The following is a 19189-nucleotide window of genomic DNA, read 5'->3' as shown; positions in this document are numbered from 1 at the left end:
CAGGAACATCTTTAGTTTCAAACACATGCTGTTCTCTGCAGTAGGCAAATATACATCTTGCGCAGCCACACAACTTTTAAAGGTGGTGAACCCACAACATATACTCAATGCACACTTTATTAGGTACACTTGTTCAACTGCTCATTAATGCAAATAATCATCGAATGCATCTAAACAGCAGTAATCAAATATATTTTGGCATGTATATTTTGCGGGTATAGGAAGAATGAGGAAGAAAAGGTTTTTTTTTTATATCACTTTATATGTGGCGCACTTGATGGGGACAGATGGGCTGATCTGCTGGGATTTTCCCACTCAACCATCTTTAGGGTTTTACAGAGTGGTTAGAAAAAGAGAAAATATCCACAGCAGCAGTTATCTGGGTGAAAATGCCTTGTTGATGTCAGATGTCAGAGAAAGGCCATACTGCTTCTAGCTGATGGGAAGGCAAGTGACTGAAACAACCACTCCTTACAACCAAGGTATGTCAAAGAGGGCTTGGGCTAGAGCAGTAGAAGACCACACAGGGTGCCACTCCTTTGAACATTTTTCCATCGTCCTGATTGGAAAAACGTTGCCTGGTCTGATGATTCTCAATTTCTGCTGAAACATTCAGATGGTCAGACTTTGGCACTTATACAGCATGGATCCACCCTGCCTTTTTCTGTTTTTTAAATTTATTTAATTTGATTCTTGAATGAGGTAATCAGTCACGTTAACCTAATCACTTTTCAGTTGAACTAATCAGTGGTTTTGCATCTTTCTTCGTAGATTATATGTTAATGTATGCATAACTGCATTTCTTGTACCTAACCAGGTCAGTCCTCCTCACTAAAAGTTGATGGGATTCAATTAGGGTCAGTATTCCTCCTAGTTCTGCAGTCATTATTAGAGCACAGGTCGGACTATCTGTTGATGTTTCGCTTCTTTAACCCTGAAACATCTCAGGGTGGTGGAGCAGCAGTTGAGATGTCTCCTTTCTACGCCCTGCAGCTGGCCGTGGGATCCCAGAGGTGCTGCTCTGGTATAACCTCTGCAACCAACTTTTACTAGGAATGTGAAAAGCTCGATTTAAAGGAAGGATAAGTGATGACCGGGATGACAGTCTTGGTCAGAGAAGGTTCCCAGAGGCGATTTTCTCTGGGAACCTGAGAGCACGGTTGAGATCCACTCCCAAGATCAGCTTTCACCTGCCGGGAACACTAGGGACCGTGTCTACTGTGAGCTGACGTGGGGTTGATCCTCCTTCCTGATGAAATGGATCTGCCTCTGGGATGTTACTGCACTGTTGCTATTTCCCTCCAGCCTTGTACCTCCAGTATTTCGGCCAGCTTATGCAGAACCTGGATGTGTTGCTGTCTATACCGGTAGCCTCAACAGAAAGGCCTGTTGAGTATCACTTCCCAGGCTGTCCATCTCCCTTGATGCTGGCCAACAGCCTTGATTTTGTATGAGTCCTCTTCCACCTGCATCACCTCAGAGATCACCAGATCTTTTCTCTTCTTCTTGGGGGCTTTGGACCAAAACTTGGGTGTGGGCCCCCATCCAAGACCCATCCTGCCTGCTTGAGGCACACCTGCAATCTCCTGGTGCTTCAATAAGCCGATGGCTTAATCAACTATCTGCGTCTCAACATATGAATGAAAGTCTCGTCAGAACATTAAACATTTTTTTTGTAAGTTTATTAAACTCTTAAAGCTTTTATTATTTTTTTTTTATCAGTAAAATATTATTTTTTAATGAACTTTTATGTTTTTTTTTTGTAGTTTCTTTTATTTGTTTATTTATTTGTTTACTATTTTTGTTTTGCATTAGTATTAAAACTAAGGACAACCTTAGTAATTTGTGACCTTATTACATCCAGGATTCTAATTATAAGACTAATGTAACAGACAGTGGTAGAGCCTGTGTAAAACTGAACAGCATCATTTTGTATTACAGAGAGTGGTTTGTTTTTCACCAGACAGTCGGGAAAACAGGAGAAAATGTGCTGCAGGGAGCGGGACTGCTGCAGTCTCTCATGAACAAACTGAAGGTTGACAGACTGTGTGTGTGTGTGTCTACATCTGAGAGATGAACTACTGAAGAAACTTTATCTTTCGTACTTGTAAGCATGACAAAATCTACTCATAAAGTGAGATATAATCTCTATTTTCTCATACGATGTATTCAAAATAGAGATTAATAGATATTGTTGAATTGGTTTTCCCTCAGACTATTTTAAAAGCATTTAAGGGAGTTAACTGTATACTGATTAAATTTACAAACAGCATTAAATGCTAAATAAATAGCTTAACATAATCTTTTTCTCTTTGTCAGAAAATACCAAAAATACAAATATCTAACAAAATAACTTAAATTTTATATTAATTTTATTTACTGTGCACATCAATTAACACCAACACTTGTAAAAGTGCCAGATTTATTTTTTTTTTAAATCTGCAGGCCACTTATAAAAGTAAACTTGTAAAACTTGTCAGCTCAGCTCTGTGTAATTTCCCCCATGTCCGCTAGGTGTCAGTGTGGAGCCACGGTACAACTTAAAATGAACTCTGTTGCTTTTTGTTGCCCACCTTTTTAACCTGCACTTTACCTCTGCACCGCAACTCCAAGTGGATGTGTTTGATGGGATAGTGAAGCAGTATAACAGCAGTATAACCGCTGATAAAAAGCCAAAGATATCTCTTGATTCAACGTAAATAAAAAAATTAAAAAATAAGTAAGCGTCGCGGGAGGGCGGGCCACCTGTGACGGCCGCTGAGTGGACGAGCTGCGAGTCTGCGCCTCTGTCAGTGCTGCGTGTCTTTCAGCGGGTGTTTGCGAGAGTGCACAGGCAGGAGTGTAAAGTCCACTTGGATTATCTGAAGCTCGAGGAAACATACATATCCCTTTCTGCGCACGAATACAGGTAAGACAGCCGAAACACTACCCGATCTCTGCAGGGATACGAGATACCTACCAAATATATGATTTAGGCTCCCGTGATAATACCTTTACATCTCTTTAGTGTCAACGGCGGTGCTATAGTAAGAGTGTCTACAGCGTGATTCTCTATAAACAAATTACTCCTTTCAGTTATTGTTATACAGATTTCCTACATTATATTTCCTGCATGTTTAAGAATACTTACCTGTCTATTTTTCTTCTTTCTTTTTCTCATTTACATTAAAATAAATAATTTCGGTTCATTTCTGTGTTAAAATTGAGCCTTAATTGAGAGCATACGGTGTTATAACTTAGTGGATAAGTGCGAAATCTGTTTTGCATATGAAAAAAGCTAGCTGAGCAGTTGTGATCAGAGCAGTTTAAACACACCGTGATCGTGTTTAAGGTGCTGGAAGAGGTTGATTGATCTGATAAAGGTGGCCATCTCCTGTCCAGCCATGGTGATCTAATCATCATTAAGCCTGCAGTTAAATCTGTGTGGATCCGGTGGACCCGCTTATCTACCTGTCTATTTAAAAAAAAAAAAAAAATCATGACTTGAGAGGTAAGAGGAAGAAAACTGTTGGAAGACATGTGCAAAGAAAGGTGTTATTGTTATGCAGATAGTGTCCTCGATGGTCATTTCTTGTTTAACTCAAAGGATCGGTTAGCCGTTGTTTGTTTGTTTGTTTTTTGCTCCTGCATTATTAAAATGTTGATTTTTAGTCATTTCTAACCATGTTTTCTGTAATGCCTTCAGAAGCGGCCTAACTCAGTATTTTGCTGTTATTGAGGTGTAGCTCAGTCCAAAGGGACAAACTTGATAAAGCTGTGTGAAAACAGGAAGCCCAGAATGAAGTCACCACCCTTTATTAATGAAAATTAACAGATTAGCCTCCTGGTTCTTTCTGCATCAATGATTTTGTGTGTTTTGTACAAAATTATGGTGTTTTTAAGTCTTGTTTTGCCTTTTTACTTGCATGCCTATGCATCCTATTTTTTTTAGGTTGGCTCCTCTTCAAATTTAAGTGCTCAGCGATAGAAAAGGTTGCCGGCAGAAAGATTGTTGAAGCTTTCTAATGCAAATCTGGATATTTTCCCCCTAAATAGTAGATTAAAATTAATTGCAAGGCTGCTGCTGAGTTGAAAGATTCTGACAAATAGCACAAACAAGCTGCAGGATTATCAATGATGGCAAACAAAATCTTAATAATACAAAGCATTGCTTCTGTCAGAATGACTCCAGTGTGTTAAAGGTGGGTTTAAAGGGCTCACTGTACCCCGATTGTACAAAGTGTAAATACTACAGTCCTCTGAACAAATGGAGTTCAGTTCAGCTGGCGTCCTTTTGTCACTCTGTGAAACAAGACTGTTTTAAAGCAGTCTGACTGCCAGTTGTAGCAGAGCTCAGTGGCTTTGACTATAATCTTTTCACCACACGCACACACATCCAGCTCAACAACAGAGAGTTTGGAGTCCTTTGGGACCAGTGTTGTCTGTTGATGGAGCTGTCGCCACGGAGCTCCGCTATTTTCTTTTTAAGCAGGTTTATGGACGCCTCAGTTGGCTGATAAAATCCATTTCCGTGATTGGATGTCATGGGACAGAAAGCCGGCAGCGAGATCAGGAGGAAGGCAGATTAGGACGGTTGTGAGCGGTAGAGCCTCTGTGATTTCCCCTGGATTCGGCTCATTTCGTTTTCAGCATTTCATTCTCATTTCATTCTTTCAGCGTTTCCTCAAAGTTTTGATGGTGTGCTCTGTGGCCAATTAACAGCTGAAAGCTCCTGCATTCATGGGGTCTGAGGTACTCGGAGGAAATTAGGAATAATTGATTTTAGATGACAGAGAATTGGGAATGTGACAATTATGGGATTTTTCTCTGCACTGCTGAACTTTCTGACAGTATTTTACCTCCTTGCTGACTGCTTCCTCTCCTCTCTTTCATATTTTCTTTATCTTACTGTCACCTTACGGTTTCATTTCTGCGTGAACAAACCTCTGCTCCTCTGAAGATTATTAGACCACATCAGGACCGCTGTGGCTGACTGATTGAAAGGATTTGCACCATGACAGCCCATTTGAGTGATTTTGTGGGCATGAGTCAGATGAATGACTTATTACGATCCCCTCGGCGTACCTCCTTCACCACCTTTTAGAAGGAGCTCAGACAAAAGTGGGAGCCAAGTTGACGCACCTTCAGTGTTTGACAGTTCCCACGAGGGCTAGCACATGCTCAGAGGGGACACAACAGAAATAATCAGCTCTAGCCAAAGTAAAATTGGCATTAAGGGAGCAAGATAGAGCTGTGAAACCCTATAAGAACTTTAAGGTTGGTGGAAGTGTCGTATATCTCAAATGGATTAACTCCAGGAAATAATAAAACATGGTTTATATTATTTATATAGATTTTCCCATTTATAGTTCTTGTCCACTGGCCATTCACTCAAGTTCAGCAGAAATACTTTGAAATCTGTCACTTTTGAAGATTTAATAGATTTTTTTTTTTTGTCAAAAGAAAGAAGCATAAAGGACTTTGTTTCTTCTTTTCTGTCACGTTGAGGGAGTTTAGGAATTTTCACTTTTAGGAATCTTTTTTTTAATGCAGCCAACTTAAAAAAAAGCAGTTTTCATCAATCAAATATAATCTAGCAATATTTGTAACAGTTTGTTTTATGTTTGAATGTTATGCACCATTGAATGCTCGTCATTCTGAGTTTTAGTTGTGTAAGTCACATGGTTTTTAGTCATGAGTCTTGAGTTTATCATTGTGCAAGTCTGAGAGGCACTAAAACATCTTGGTTAGGTTAGGGAAAAATATGTTTGGTTTACTATATACTACATGCGCCTACGTGCACTTTTTCATATGATTGCCAAAAATCTCCTATAGCAACAGGGTTCCTTTATGTTTATCTCCGATTACAATGAATGATAACACGTCTGCTGGACTATCAGAGAGCTTCCAGGAGGGCTCCCACTGGATGTTCATATCTATGGAAGTGATTACAGTGCCATTCAATGGGATGACAACAATCATAATGATAAGTACTGCATTTAGAATGATTAAAGAAACAAGCGCGAGCAATATATCCCCCACATATGAGAACATCTTCCAGAACATTTTTCATGTTTATTTATTGCTGCACCTTCTACATGCTGGTCAAACTTGTGGCTGCAAAACTTTTTGGCAGCTTTCCCAACACAGATTGTGTTTCAGAAACAATCCTGACTCAGAAGTGCATTAAACAAGTGCCGAGTTGTGTATTATCTGTTTCCCCATTATTTAAAGTGTCTGCGCTTTTGTTAACTTTCTACTGTGTTATTATAGACAATTACTTTTCTTTATTTGTATGTGTGTTATATGACTGTAATGTATGTTGTGTATGGTATATATAAGTTCACTCAGGCCCTATTTAGTAAAAAAAAAGGAGAGTATTTTCAGTTATAGTCATTTATATTTGGTGGTATTGCTTTTTTCTGGGAATGCCTCAGCAAGATTATTCTATAGAATCACAGGAGTTCAATTCTGACACGATGACTGTGCCAAAGGCTGCAAAACAAGCCCAAATCATCATCATCACACCACCACTGTACTTGACAGCTGGTATGAGGTGTTTATGCTGCTATCCCGTGTTTGGACATTGTTCCAGACGTCTTGTGGTTTGCTCAGATGCAACTTTGCAATCCTAAGTCATGCTGCTATGTTCATTTTAGAAAGAAGAGGCCTTCTTCTGGTAGCCCTTCCCAACAAGTCATACTTGTTCAGTCTGTTTTTAATTGGACTGTCTTAACCTTAAAATGCTAAATGAGGCGGGCAGAGTCTGACACGTTGCTCTTGGGGTTTAGGTTTTTTGCCATTTCCCTAAGCATTGTACGTTCTGATCTAGGGGGGGAATTTGCTGAGAAGTCCGCATCCACCTGAATGCTTCAGACCAGCAAACTGCCAAAATATCTGTTTTTGTGATCACGCTAATGATAAAAAAGTCAAGTGCATTTGATTTGCAGCACCTGGCTGCTACTTGCCCCCTTAATAACTATGAAAGCAGTCATTTTTCACAGGATGGCATAAGGACCTGTGCAAACTTTGTTTTTCACATGACTACATGAAAATGGGGGAGCTGGGGTGGAGGTGGGTTGCAAAGCAGCTTGTAGAGACAGCAGCATCAGCAGCTCTAGAGGGGCTAAAGCAATTGATTGGATGAACTGTCTTTGTACATTAGCCTGTCTGAACTAATGCTAGGCACAATCAGTTCATGAAAGTCTAATTACCTGTCTGTGTGCGTGTACGTGTACCTACTGTTAGCCTTGCATTTCGTGTACTTTCTCTTTTGTCCGCACCCGCATGCTGCTGTGTTCATCTCTAATGTTATGCAACACCGAAGCCAGCTGTTGTCATGGTGTCAGCCTTGAGGGACTGCTGGTACTTTCTGTGAGAGCACACACACGGTTTCTCGTGCTAATGGCTTCACCTTTCTGCCCGTTTCTTGCCGCAGCCTTGTATGTGTGTGTAAATAGATTTGTGTTGTGCATGCCTATGCTCATAATGTAAGGAACAAGCAGGCTCCCTGGAGAGTCACCTGTTTGCAGCACTGGAGGCAGGTTTTGTTTGAAAAGAAAGCGCTAAAGAGTGTGACTGTCTACATTTGGAATCAGGAAAGCAGTTCAAAAGGTTTTATTCGTGCGATTCTTTTTAAATGAGAAGCAGAGAAAGGGTGTAAGTGAAAGAATGGCATTACCATAAAATTGGATAATGCTGGTAATGAGTGTCTGTCAGTGTTTTCTCAGTGCCTGTGCGTGCACTGGCGCTTGGTATAGACGCACACATATACACCACCTCCATCTCCTCTGCTCACCGTCACTCCTTTCCCCCTCTGTAAGAGGGTCTGGCGGAACAACATTGGCATTCATATCACAACACACACACACACATATCTTTGAAATTATCATATTTCACAATCTTTCCACTCATGCATTTGACTCCTGTCAGGTATGTCTGCTGTTTTGAACTGGCTTCACACCTCATCGATCTGGATTGCTTCACGTCGCAAGTGTTTGCTCGTTATATCGGCACGTAGCTCTTGTTTGACAGTCGTTGTTTGGTTAATGATATTTTCAGCCCTATGTTTGTATCCAACAGCTGCTGCTCTCACACTCCGCACTCTCTGCAACATGTAAAGCCAGACCGGTCTCGCACGGCAGCATTGATCTGCGAAAGCCTCCAATATTTTACTGAGCAAATCCACTTTGTATCTCTTTCATATCTCTGTCGTCATCCTTGTGAAATCCTTCCACATCAGCTCATCTAATGTGTTTGAACTCTGCTGTTTAACTTTACCGGCATTTCTTCTTTCTCAACTTCTCTGACTTTTTTAAGGTGTCCCATTTTTAATCACAGACTACTGACGCTGTTCGCTTTGTGTGTTTTCTTTCTTTATCTTTTTTTCAGGTTCCTTCAGCGTGGCAAACAAGAGGCTGCCCGCTTTCGTCCGAGTGCGTCGGTGTGCTGTTTTGTGCGTGCGTATTTGTGTGCAGGGGTGTATGTGAGTCACAGGGTGAATATGCCTGTGTGAATGCCTGTATATACATATACATCCTGAAAGAAGAGTGTTTGTCCCGTGAGGTGCTCGGCGGAGATGCAGCGAGGTGTGTCCTCTGTGGTGCAGCTGCTGCTGGGCTGCTTGTGTGCCGTGGCAACCGGCTACCTGTTCAGGACACCCCTGGACCTGGATGTGACTCCACGTGTCACTGTGCTAAACAGCGGTAAGGACAGACATGAACACGTGTTGCACCTTGCTTTAAAATCATCAGTACCGAAGTTTATTCCAACATTCATTAGTGAACTGTTAGAAGCTGTTTTTTTTTAACAAATTCAATAATCATGCAGAGTACAGGTTGGAAAATTGAACTTTTGAACTTTGTAACCTGTGGCGCCTGTTTCAACCAGCTGCTGAGACTTGGACAGCCTTCAGGAGAATTCTGGGATGTCGTAATTGACCAGCCCTGTTCAGGTTTAAATGGGGTTGAGGGCAGGGCTCTGACTTTGCCATTATAACACATGACTTTTCTGTGTTTTAAAGCATTCTGTTGTTGTTGTACTTACAGAGGGTCATCTCCTTGTAGCATCACCTCAGGCCTAAGAAATCGCTTGATTTAGATTTGAATAAATAAATAAATTATAGCAAAGTGTCCAGCTTCTGAAATGGCAAGGGAACCCCAAACTGTGACATAGTGATGAGGTATTGGTTCTGGTGTGCAGTGCATTTCTTTTTTCCTGGTTTATGTGCAACTTTTTTTTCCTCATCATTATCTCAGAAATATTGCGAAGCAACATTTATCCCCGTTGTCTTTTGAAATCTTTAAGCGTTTATTTTTTTTAAGGGTTTCTGCACAGCGTTATTGACACATAAACAAAGAAAGTAGCAAGTGAAGATTTCTGCCCTTTTTTTTGTTTTGTTTTTACCTCTTTCAGAATTGCACATTGTGTTCTTGGTGTAATCTTTGCAAGACGCCCACTCCCAGGGAGAGTAGCAACACTCCTGGAGTTTCTTCATTTATAGACAGTTTGTCTTATTGTGGACCAGTTTTTAGAAATGAAGAAGTAAGCTTTTAAGAAACTGCTAATCTCTCTAATGCTCCTTTAAGTGTCCTGTAAAAAATGTTGTTTAAATTTACCAGTTTTTCTTAATAAGTACAGATTTAGTCAGAAATCAAACTTTGTGTGCCCTTATTAATAGGAAAAGTGTTTTCAACAACCCAGCATAGGCTGGATATATAAAATATCCAGTCTTAATAGTAAAGGTGGGGTTTAAGGGCTTTAACTATCTGGTTGAAAAAAAGTTTGATCAGAATCAAAATACTTTATTAATCCCTAAGGAAGATGTGTTTACAGTTGCTCTAAGACAATAAGAACAGTAACAGACTGAACTAAATTAAATAATACAATATATTACAAAGTTTAAGAAAAAGGGTGTAACTACTGCTCTGTGTATGATAGAGGAGTCATGCAGGCAGGAATGATATAATAATGGAATTATAATATAAATATATATTTTTGTCTCATTGTGAACACACGTGTTTCCATTTAAAGTAACGAGTAGCTACCATATTGTCAGATTCACCCCCAGCTTATCACTTATCTAATTTCCAAAAATGTCTCAAATGCTCATCTCAAGGCTTTGACTAGGAATTCCTAAACCAATGGGTGATATTTATGGAAGCCCGTTTCCGCCACTAAAAAAACAAACAAAAAAAAGAGGATCCATAACTCAAAATTTCAAGTTACTTTCTCGAAATTTCGACATATTAACTCGAAATTTTGATTTATTAACTCAAAATTTTGAGAAAAGTAACTCGAAATTTTGAGTTAGCGCTGCCAATCAGTAATCTACGTGAATGACGTCATTTCCTTGTTACCCGGAAGCTGAAGCCCTCAGCTACAAATGCTACAGCTAAGCTACTGGTATTACATCCAGTCGTGAATGCACAGATTGCTGAGTGTTTTCAGCGTGGCTTCACAAATGATGAAATCCCTGTGTTATTAGCTGAATCACATGGTGTTACTATCAGCAAACGTACTCGCGAAAGCGCCAATTTGTTGGGATCCGTTTTTGAGTGCGCGTTACTCTGCGCCATATGCTTCCGGGTAACAAGAAAGCGACCTCATTCACGTAGATTTTTGATTGGCAGAGCTAACTTGAAATTTTGAGAAGATAACTCGAAATTTCGAGTTATGGATACTAGGTTTTTTGTTTTTATTTAGTGGCGGAAACGGGCTTCCATAGATATTGCCTTGGCACAAGGGTTCACTTTTGTTATTCATCCTGAACTGATCACCCGTTGTAAAGATGTACCACTGACTGAGATGTAAATCAGACCACATTTTAATGACTAATCGCTGCAGAAATCCTTGGATTTCCAAGCATTGCACAAACGTTTGAACTGTAGATAAATAGCTGAAGATGACTCATAAGTCCGTATTTATTTTGCTCTTTACGTGCAGTCATCAGTCATCTTTTTATTAGAAAGCTGCTGATTGTTTTCTAAAAGTAGACTTTTACAAAAAAACTCCTCACTTGTCCCTTTTTCTTTCTCTGCCCCTTTCTCCATCTAGTTTTCTTTCTTCTCTTTTATAGCATTTTATCCCTCATTATCTCCCGAAGCAATGCTTTTCTGTTTCTCTCCACTCACTCCTCTATACCTCAATGTGTGCACAGAGTTTAATATACCCTCGCTTTCCTCTAACACCTGCTTCTTCTGTTAACCATGAGGATTTATTTTATCCGGCTGTGATTATTATTTACTTACCTCATGAGTGATGGCATGTAGCCTGAGGTGCTGCAGAGACAGAAGCAGATGAGTGTACGGTGTACGTTAGGCTCCCTGCGGAGCATCCAGGGCGCCCGACACCGCCGTAGGTAGTTGAGAAGCACCGTAACCATGACAACTGTTGTGGTATTGCACAAGTCGACGGTATAGAGCATTTTTTTTCTTTAGTTCACGTATGGCAAAGTGTGCAGTGCCGTCGACGCACAGATGCGTGCAAGAAATTTTCTCACGTTTCCACTTTGAATGGCACCCACATTTCCTTCTTCTGCTAGAAATACTCGTAGAGCAGTATCACTCTTCTTCTTGGCTCTTTTTCTAAACAGTTGTACTTCACAAAGCACATCACCTGCTTACACTCATCCCATGCCCATCTTTTTACGATTCTTGATACGTATATATCTCACTTTCATCATCAGTTTAATCATCGGTTTGAGCTCACTCAAGCCCACAGGTCCTCCCACACAGCTCACCCCCTCACACTTCTATCCTCTCCCCCACCTCTCCTCCTTGCTCTGCCTTTACACTTAAGCTCTTTTACCCAATTTTTCTTCATTAGTTTGTACTTTTTCTGGTTCACTGCCCTCTTTTTCCATTTCTTTATATTGCCTCCACCTCTTTTTTTTTTTTTTTTTCCTTCTGCGTCCCTCCTACTGATGGGAAGCCTTCGATATGCAAACTTACCTCTAATCCTTTTAATCTCTGTGTTCCCTGGCAACCTAAAGTCAAAGCTACAGAAACAAGAGGGGCAAGAAAAGTTACACATACATCTACAGTGACTCCCAGTCTCTCATGCTTGGGCTTAAACGTTCCCTTTTTTCTCTTAAGCAAGGTTAAATCATTCAGGTGAGTTTAAAGATAATTAATTTGATGTCTTTCGGCACTCAGACAGTTTGGAGCAACTGAAAGATTAAAAGCTAGCACCACAGTGAAGGGCCATGGTGCAAAAAACACTAATAAATTGGCAGTACATGTAAATGCACTTTTATTACACCCACTGAGTTAACCTGTTGGGTATTTCGGGAATTTGCCTCCTCTTAGACGCTCTATTTTTAGGAATCTTGCACACATTTTATTTGACTTCTCTCAGCCATAAACGCGCCTGAGACTCGAGTGTGAGTTTGTATGCAATTCCGTCACCACGTCACAGTCCAGCGCCTTGATGTTCATAGAGTATGCTGGCGTCCCTGAACACAACGTGCTGTACAATCAGCTGAGATCCCTCCAAGTGTTTGCTGAGTGAATAACAGTATCTGAGCTCACATCTTTTCTTTCCCTGTAGACTAACTCAAATGTGCCTTTTCTCACCTGATCCTGTAAGCCGAGGCTAACCTGTGACTCGGGATGTTATTTCGTTGTAATAAATCCCAGATAAACCCTCCCTCTGCTGCTCTGTTTCCAGTTACCTGGCACGCCTGTCGCACAAGCTTACACACACAGTTCATTGTGTGCCCTAATGCCTGGATTACACTCTTGAAACGTAGGCACTGTCTCTGCAATAACTCATTGTATTTACTCACAATGAGGTACTCATATCACATAGGAAAGGTTGTTACTCTGAAAAGACCGTACAGATGATAACCTTTCTCCTCCTGCTGAGAATAGGAGAGAAAAGTAGGCGCCTGATCACCTAGGAGCAGCTTGGGATGGCATCTGGCTTTTGCTGCTGCTGAAGTGAGCAGAGTGGATTGTGTTTTGCAGCAGCTGATAGGAATCTTAATGACAGCTTACTTTGAGCTAACCATGCACTCTTCAGGGGAAAGTGAATTGGCTGAGGATCCAGGAAGTCTGGCAATTTAAAATTTGTCTCTCGTAGTCAATAGCAGTCATAAAAAGCGGCTCACTTTTACATTTATATGGCTTAATTATTGTGCTGATTGTAAAACCTGCACAGGCACGTCAGATATCTTAATTAGATGTTAAATAAAAAAGGTGCATCACAATGGCAGTCATGTACTTGGGCTCTTTGTGTCCAAGAAGTGTAGGCATGTGCAAGGGTACTCCCAGTGGTGTTAGTTTACTGATCAACTGCACCGTGCAGCAGCGTGAGCAAAACGTCTCCTCGTCTCCAACTGGTGAACTGATCAGAAAAGATCAACGACTGAAAAATAGACAAGAAAAATCTGTTTTGCTTTAGGAAAGACTAATTTTCAACTTCATGCTTTTAATGACACCAAAATAAAATCTGGGACAACTGTGCCGCTCAGGGCTTAACCTGAGGATGGAAAGTGTTTAACAAATGATTTGAGTGTAATGCGGTGACTATCACAGCTCATCTGTTTGTGTGTATGAAAGTCACAACCGTCACCTAAACCCTTTTATACCTCAGAGTAAAGATACAATTTAGTATTCAACGAGTGCAAGAAAACCTGCGAATTCTTACATTGATAATACTGCAACCACCAGATTTTTGGGGGTATTTGTTTTAGCAGACCTGGTGATAGGATTGTATAGTCTGTTGATTCATTGGTTTGTCGCAAGACTTATGAAGTATTCATGGTATTAAAGTGAAAGTATTTGATGTATTTTCTTAAAATTTGTTTTCTGTTCACGGCTATTTTAAGTGTCATTCTCTTTGTGTGTGCTCTGGTGGTTTTTCTTAGTCACAGCTTGGCATAAAACTTCCCGAATAGATAAAGAGCTAGCGATCACTAGCTCTAAGATATATACCACAAAATGAATTTCTTTGTGTTTTGTGGTATATATTTCTCATTAGATCACTAGATCAATCGCATATTGTCTCTGCTTAAACATTCACCATACCTGCTACACAACCAAAGCCTGATGCAGGTCTTGTTGGTTGTATATACCAATATACTGTCAAGTTTAAATCTATATACTGTATCTATAGCAACAAGTTATCCATCCTTCAATTATTCCATAATTTATTCCAACATCTTTGCAGTCTGGACTATGCTGTACATGTTGGTACTGTCTGTGAAGAAGGCAAAGAAGAACATGTAGCCCAATTCCTTGTATTTGTGCACATTCCTGGCTAATAAAGCCGATTCTGATTGCAAAGAAGTTTTTTTTCAGCCACAACACCAGCAGATTGAAATTTAACAGTTTTCTCTACCTCACTTTAAAAAAAAAATCAACGTTTTTCAAAGAACTCTCTCAAAAATCAAAGAACAAGGTCTTCTTACCACTTTGCCCCAGTGTTTGAAAAATCCCACAGCAAAGAAATCCATCAAAGAAGATGAAATTCTGTTTCACCTTTTACCTCAGACAGTCAGGTTTGATTGAAAACGCTATCACTCTACAGCTTTTAATATGTCCCGCTGTGATTGCCGCGACTTTCTAAAGGCTTTCAGGGACAGTGTGGCTTCATTCATTATTTTTGCTTCAATTTATCACCTAAACATCCAAATGGCACTCGAAATTGCTTGATTTTTGACATACAAATTACAGTAATTGGTTCTGAAAATACTTCAGGAGACAATTTTGCCCATTGCTGGGAATTTCAGGATATGTAACTGTGCATAGAAGATGCCGCTTTCTCTGAAAAGTGTACCTACAGTTGTTCCCATAGAGACGGATGGTGTTCATGCTGAGATGTACCCAGGTGGTAATACATAGGCATACATACACAGTTATGGTTGATATCACCCAGAAAAAAAGGTGGTTAAACCTACCAGTCCTCCAATGGATGGCAAATTATTCTTTGTGCCAAACTGTTGTTCATATAATAAAGAGTATGTTTGACAAATTAATGTCTCTAAAGAGTTTTTAAGGTCATTAGGAGCCGTTATACATTTAGAAAAAAAAAGTAGTGTTATGGAGTTACAGAAGGCCAAAATCATTAACGTCCTCTCTCCTCTACTCTCCTAGGTCTCCGAGGCTGCAGGCATTTCCAGTCGTCTGCAGTCAACTACAGCACCATGTTGCTGGAGGCTGACAGTGAGCGTCTGTACGTCGGGGCCCGTGGGGCCGTATTCGCTCTCAATGCCTCTGACATCTCAGCCAGCTCTGCTCTCACTGTGAGTTTGTTTGTTTGTTTTCCATCTTGCTGCATGTTGTGTGCCTCAGCTGCCACATCCTTACCTCTGCCACAGCCTCATTTGCATTCAACATCGCAGGAACCTTTTGAGGCAACAATATTTCAGTCTGAGGCAAAAACATTCCTCTGTCACTAGTTTTGGTTCTGTATGTGTGTGTGTGTGTAGTTGTATTATTTTTAACACAATAACTCGCAGGACTATCTTGCTGCATAAATGAATACATTAAAGAGAAAACGGTGAAGAATCAGCTGCTGGATCGTCTCACTTTAAATAGATCCAGAATTTATGGCGATACCACTGGTGTATGTTGACACAGAAATAGTTTCCTAATTCATGCAGTAATTAGCATAACTTATATATCATTTCTGTGCTGCTTTTTACACTCACAGACTTTAAAACTGTTCCAAATGCAAAACTGTGAATATTCATCTTTCGTGGATCTTTCGTTAGACATAAATTGCTATTACAGCCCGAACAAATGGTCTTTTTTGGACAAAGAAGCAAATTTAGATGCTAATTAATATCATAGGCTAATATAACTGTAGGGTTGGTGACTGTAAGAAGACATTTTCCTTTTATTATCAACATCAAATTTGTAATTTTCGTGCTGCTAACCCCATTTTTTGCACCATTAACGACTGAAGTTAATTCATCTGTGAAAAAATATATCTACAGCTTTGTTAAATGGCTATGCAGAATTTTACATGCTCAGCTATGGAGCACCCCGTTGCTTTGCTGCTTTCACAAAGTAATGCAATTTTGTTCATATGTTAAGCAGTCTTGAAATATTTAAAAGCAGTAGGAAGCACATACGCTTTCACACAGGTACGGCGGCTGTTGTTCATAAAGAAGGTATCAAATTTTCATCATAGTCTTTTTTGTATTTCTGACAGGGAAGCTGCAGCGAGCATATCTCCTGCCCTCTGTGAAATATCGAACATAACTCCGAGACCTGTATTCAATAAAATATTCTTAGCATTACCCCACCAGGACTACTAGAGTTAAAATCAGCATTCTTAAATATTACCTTCAGTTTGGGTCGACTTTCAGCACTGTGTGCTCTAAAATAAGGTAATTAGTGTTGACTGTCTTCAAACCTGAAAACCCTGCTCCATATGTCATGTTACTTTTGCGCATCTAAAAAGGAGTTTACTGTTAATCATTTCATTAAATGTAAACCCTCATCCATCACTGTTGGACATTTGCAGGGTTGGTTAGCAGGGCACAAATATGCAAATATGCACAGGCAGTAGTAATTGCCCGTGGCTAGACACTACTTGGACTTCCTTAAAAGTAACTCATCTACATTACAAATGGAATTGCTTTTTCCACACAAAGAGGTGACTGACTGGTACACTATGGAAAAAAAAAATGAAAAAAGTCAAAATATCAAGGCAACATGTTTTAATAGATTTTTCTGCACTGGTGTTGACTTTACTTTGAAAGTGTTCAGGAAACTTGACTCGTCCTCTTCAGCTACTTGTTACTAATATTCCTGTGACGTCAACAGTAAAATTCAAGCTTCAGCACCGCGTGTTATACCTTCACAAAACACATAAATTCTTGTTGAGTAAACAGACTCAACATATAACCTTTTCCGTGTAATTTTCAACTCCTATTTGGACCATATTTATCCAGCAGGGGTTGTGACACCCTGCATAAACCTGTCTTTGTGTTTCCTCCCAGTTGTGAAAGGTGGGAATTTTGCTTCTGAGGCGAATGTGCTAACCCCTACAGCAGTGCAAAACATAATGTTTCAGCTGACTTTCAGCAGTGTCCTCTACAGTTTATTTATTCATTTCTTACATAATTATATAAAATTATAGCAACATAAATGTCTTTGGAAGGTTCATTTATTTTGACAGTGTAAGAGTTAGCATGCTTGTTAACATGTGAAGGGTTCCCTCTTTGCAGCTAGGAAGAAACACAAACCAAGCCTTGTGTGTGGGAGTCATAAAATAGTGTCTCTCACTGCAGGTTGGGAAGGGTGTCTGCTGTAAAAAATGAGCCAATCCCTAAAATTTATTGTTAACTTCAGATATATAGTGTAATTAGCTGAACAAGAAAATCCATATTTTACAGTGTACAGGGTACTAAATACCCTGGCTTAAATGACTCACCTTTACTGCTGTTTTATAAACCTTGTTTGAGGTGCAGTTATTGTCTGTGATCTATGCTATTGTGTGTTGTTTTTGATGTATAAAATTGATGAATGTTGTGGCCTTTATGCGGCCCTGGTGGAATATTCCACTATCACCTCAGATGGAATTCTGCCATTGGTGTGAAACCACAAGTGGAAAGTTCCTACTGGTGGAACACCAGTGAAAAAGACTCTTCAATGAGGGCTTGTATGTTGTTTAAAAATTATTTTCTTCAAGTTAAACACAACCATGTTATGAGAAAAAAGGCACTTGAAAGTTTATTGAAGCAAAAGTGTGCTTTGGAGTTCTTTGATGTTTTAGCTGCGATGCAACTTTGTTTTCTAGCTTGTGAAAACCTGGCATTAAACTGGTTTGCTAATTATCCTAATACAGCAAAAGTTTGTGCTGTAAGGAGTGGCTGCAGTCATGTGCGTACCACTCCTCTGTCTTGCTGTAAGAATTTACTTTCATTGTTAAAAAACAAACAAACACGCAGCTGTCTAAGTACACAACAAATTCAGATGATGATAACATTCTTAATGCATGCACTGACGAAGCAAAAGTAACGTTATCAGAGTTTATCTGCTGTCACGTCTGTGGCACAGTCCAAAGGGGTTTATGTGGGTTTGTGATATAAAGCCATCCATTTTTGGGAATCTCTGTCTTACTGTATGTTATCTGGTGTTATAGATTGACTGGGAGGCCTCCCCGGAGCAAAAACATCAGTGCCGGCTCAAGGGAAAAGACAATAAGGTAGGCATTTACAGCACTTGTTCTTCCACCCTCAGCCCTTTATTGTTTTTTTTTTTTTTGTTGTTGTTTTTTGGATATGGGCCTATTTTATGTGTTGATATTAGCTCGCTCTTTGCAATATGTTTTTTTTTTTTTTTCCATCTTCTTCTTTCAGACCGAGTGTTTTAATCACATCCGCCTTCTCCAGAGGTTCAACTCAACTCATCTCTACATGTGTGGTACTAATGCCTACAGACCCCTCTGTGCATACATAGTATGTACATATATGCATTTTTTTTTACAGCAGTGAAAATACAGCATATTTAGAAATTGCATTTTTTGCTTTATAGCCGTGACCTTTACTAAAAAAGAAAGCGTGTGCTTTCTGTTATTTTCCAGTGTTTTGTTTGTAAGTTTTCTGTGATTAAAAGATACCTTTGTGCATGGAGTTTCCATATTTAAATCTTTGCTCCTGTACAGGACGTGGAGAGATTTGTGATTTCATCTCAGCCTGAAGAAGGCAGAGACAAATGCCCCTACGGCCCCACAACAGGTTACACTGCCCTCATTATAGGTAATGCAGTTCAAATAAACCAGTCTCTTCTTGAGTTCCAATAAACAGCTGTATAAGCTGGTAAACTGTTTGGTTTTTTTTATTCCAGACCAGCAGATATACACAGCTTCCCAGTATGAGTTTAGGAGCTTTCCAGATATCCGCCGAAACTCTCCATCTCCCACGCTGAAGACAGAAGATGCTCCCACACGCTGGCTGAATGGTGAGTTCATTGCACGATAAAAGCTCCTTTAGCGCATTTGGGTGGCAGGATGGTGCAAGTGGACAGGGGTCTGAGCAAACAGCCAGCTAACGTCATGTTAAACCTCCACATGACCTTCTCTGCTGGAATATCCTTGGTGACTCACATACTCCTTTGGCTTCAGTGGATTGGTTATGTAATGGTTAACGTTACGACTGCTACTGATTGAGGTTTGTAGTCCAAGTTTGTAAATCGAACACTTTGGTTCGGGCTCAAATATCTCAGCAATCATCATGAAGTTAGCCTTCATGTCC

General features: G+C 40.0%; 1 protein-coding gene across 5 annotated transcripts in view; it reads left to right on the top strand.

The window, feature by feature from the left end:
- The first annotated feature begins 2608 nt into the window (after positions 1–2608).
- Positions 2609–19189, top strand: part of LOC146505427 (semaphorin-4G-like) — a 29032-nt gene continuing 12451 nt past the window's right edge. For 4 of the 5 annotated variants that reach the window (XR_014877590.1, XR_014877591.1, XR_014877589.1 and 1 more), the window contains exons 1-7: positions 2609–2908; positions 8371–8684; positions 15078–15226; positions 18079–18141; positions 18296–18394; positions 18601–18694; positions 18783–18896. Coding sequence is in view for 2 of the 5 variants with exons in the window: in XM_085182798.1 (XP_085038924.1) it covers positions 8558–8684; positions 15078–15226; positions 18079–18141; positions 18296–18394; positions 18601–18694; positions 18783–18896 (646 nt within the window). In the remaining 3 variants the exon portion in view is untranslated. Of the gene's footprint in view, positions 5257–8370; positions 8685–15077; positions 15227–18078; positions 18142–18295; positions 18395–18600; positions 18695–18782; positions 18897–19189 lie in introns of all 5 variants that reach the window. The other variant, XM_085182799.1, reaches the window with a different exon arrangement.

Source organism: Neolamprologus multifasciatus, chromosome 13, assembly GCF_963576455.1.
Source record: "Neolamprologus multifasciatus chromosome 13, fNeoMul1.2, whole genome shotgun sequence".
NCBI classification, from domain to species: domain Eukaryota; kingdom Metazoa; phylum Chordata; class Actinopteri; order Cichliformes; family Cichlidae; genus Neolamprologus; species Neolamprologus multifasciatus.
This window is presented reverse-complemented; position numbering and strand designations above follow the sequence as displayed.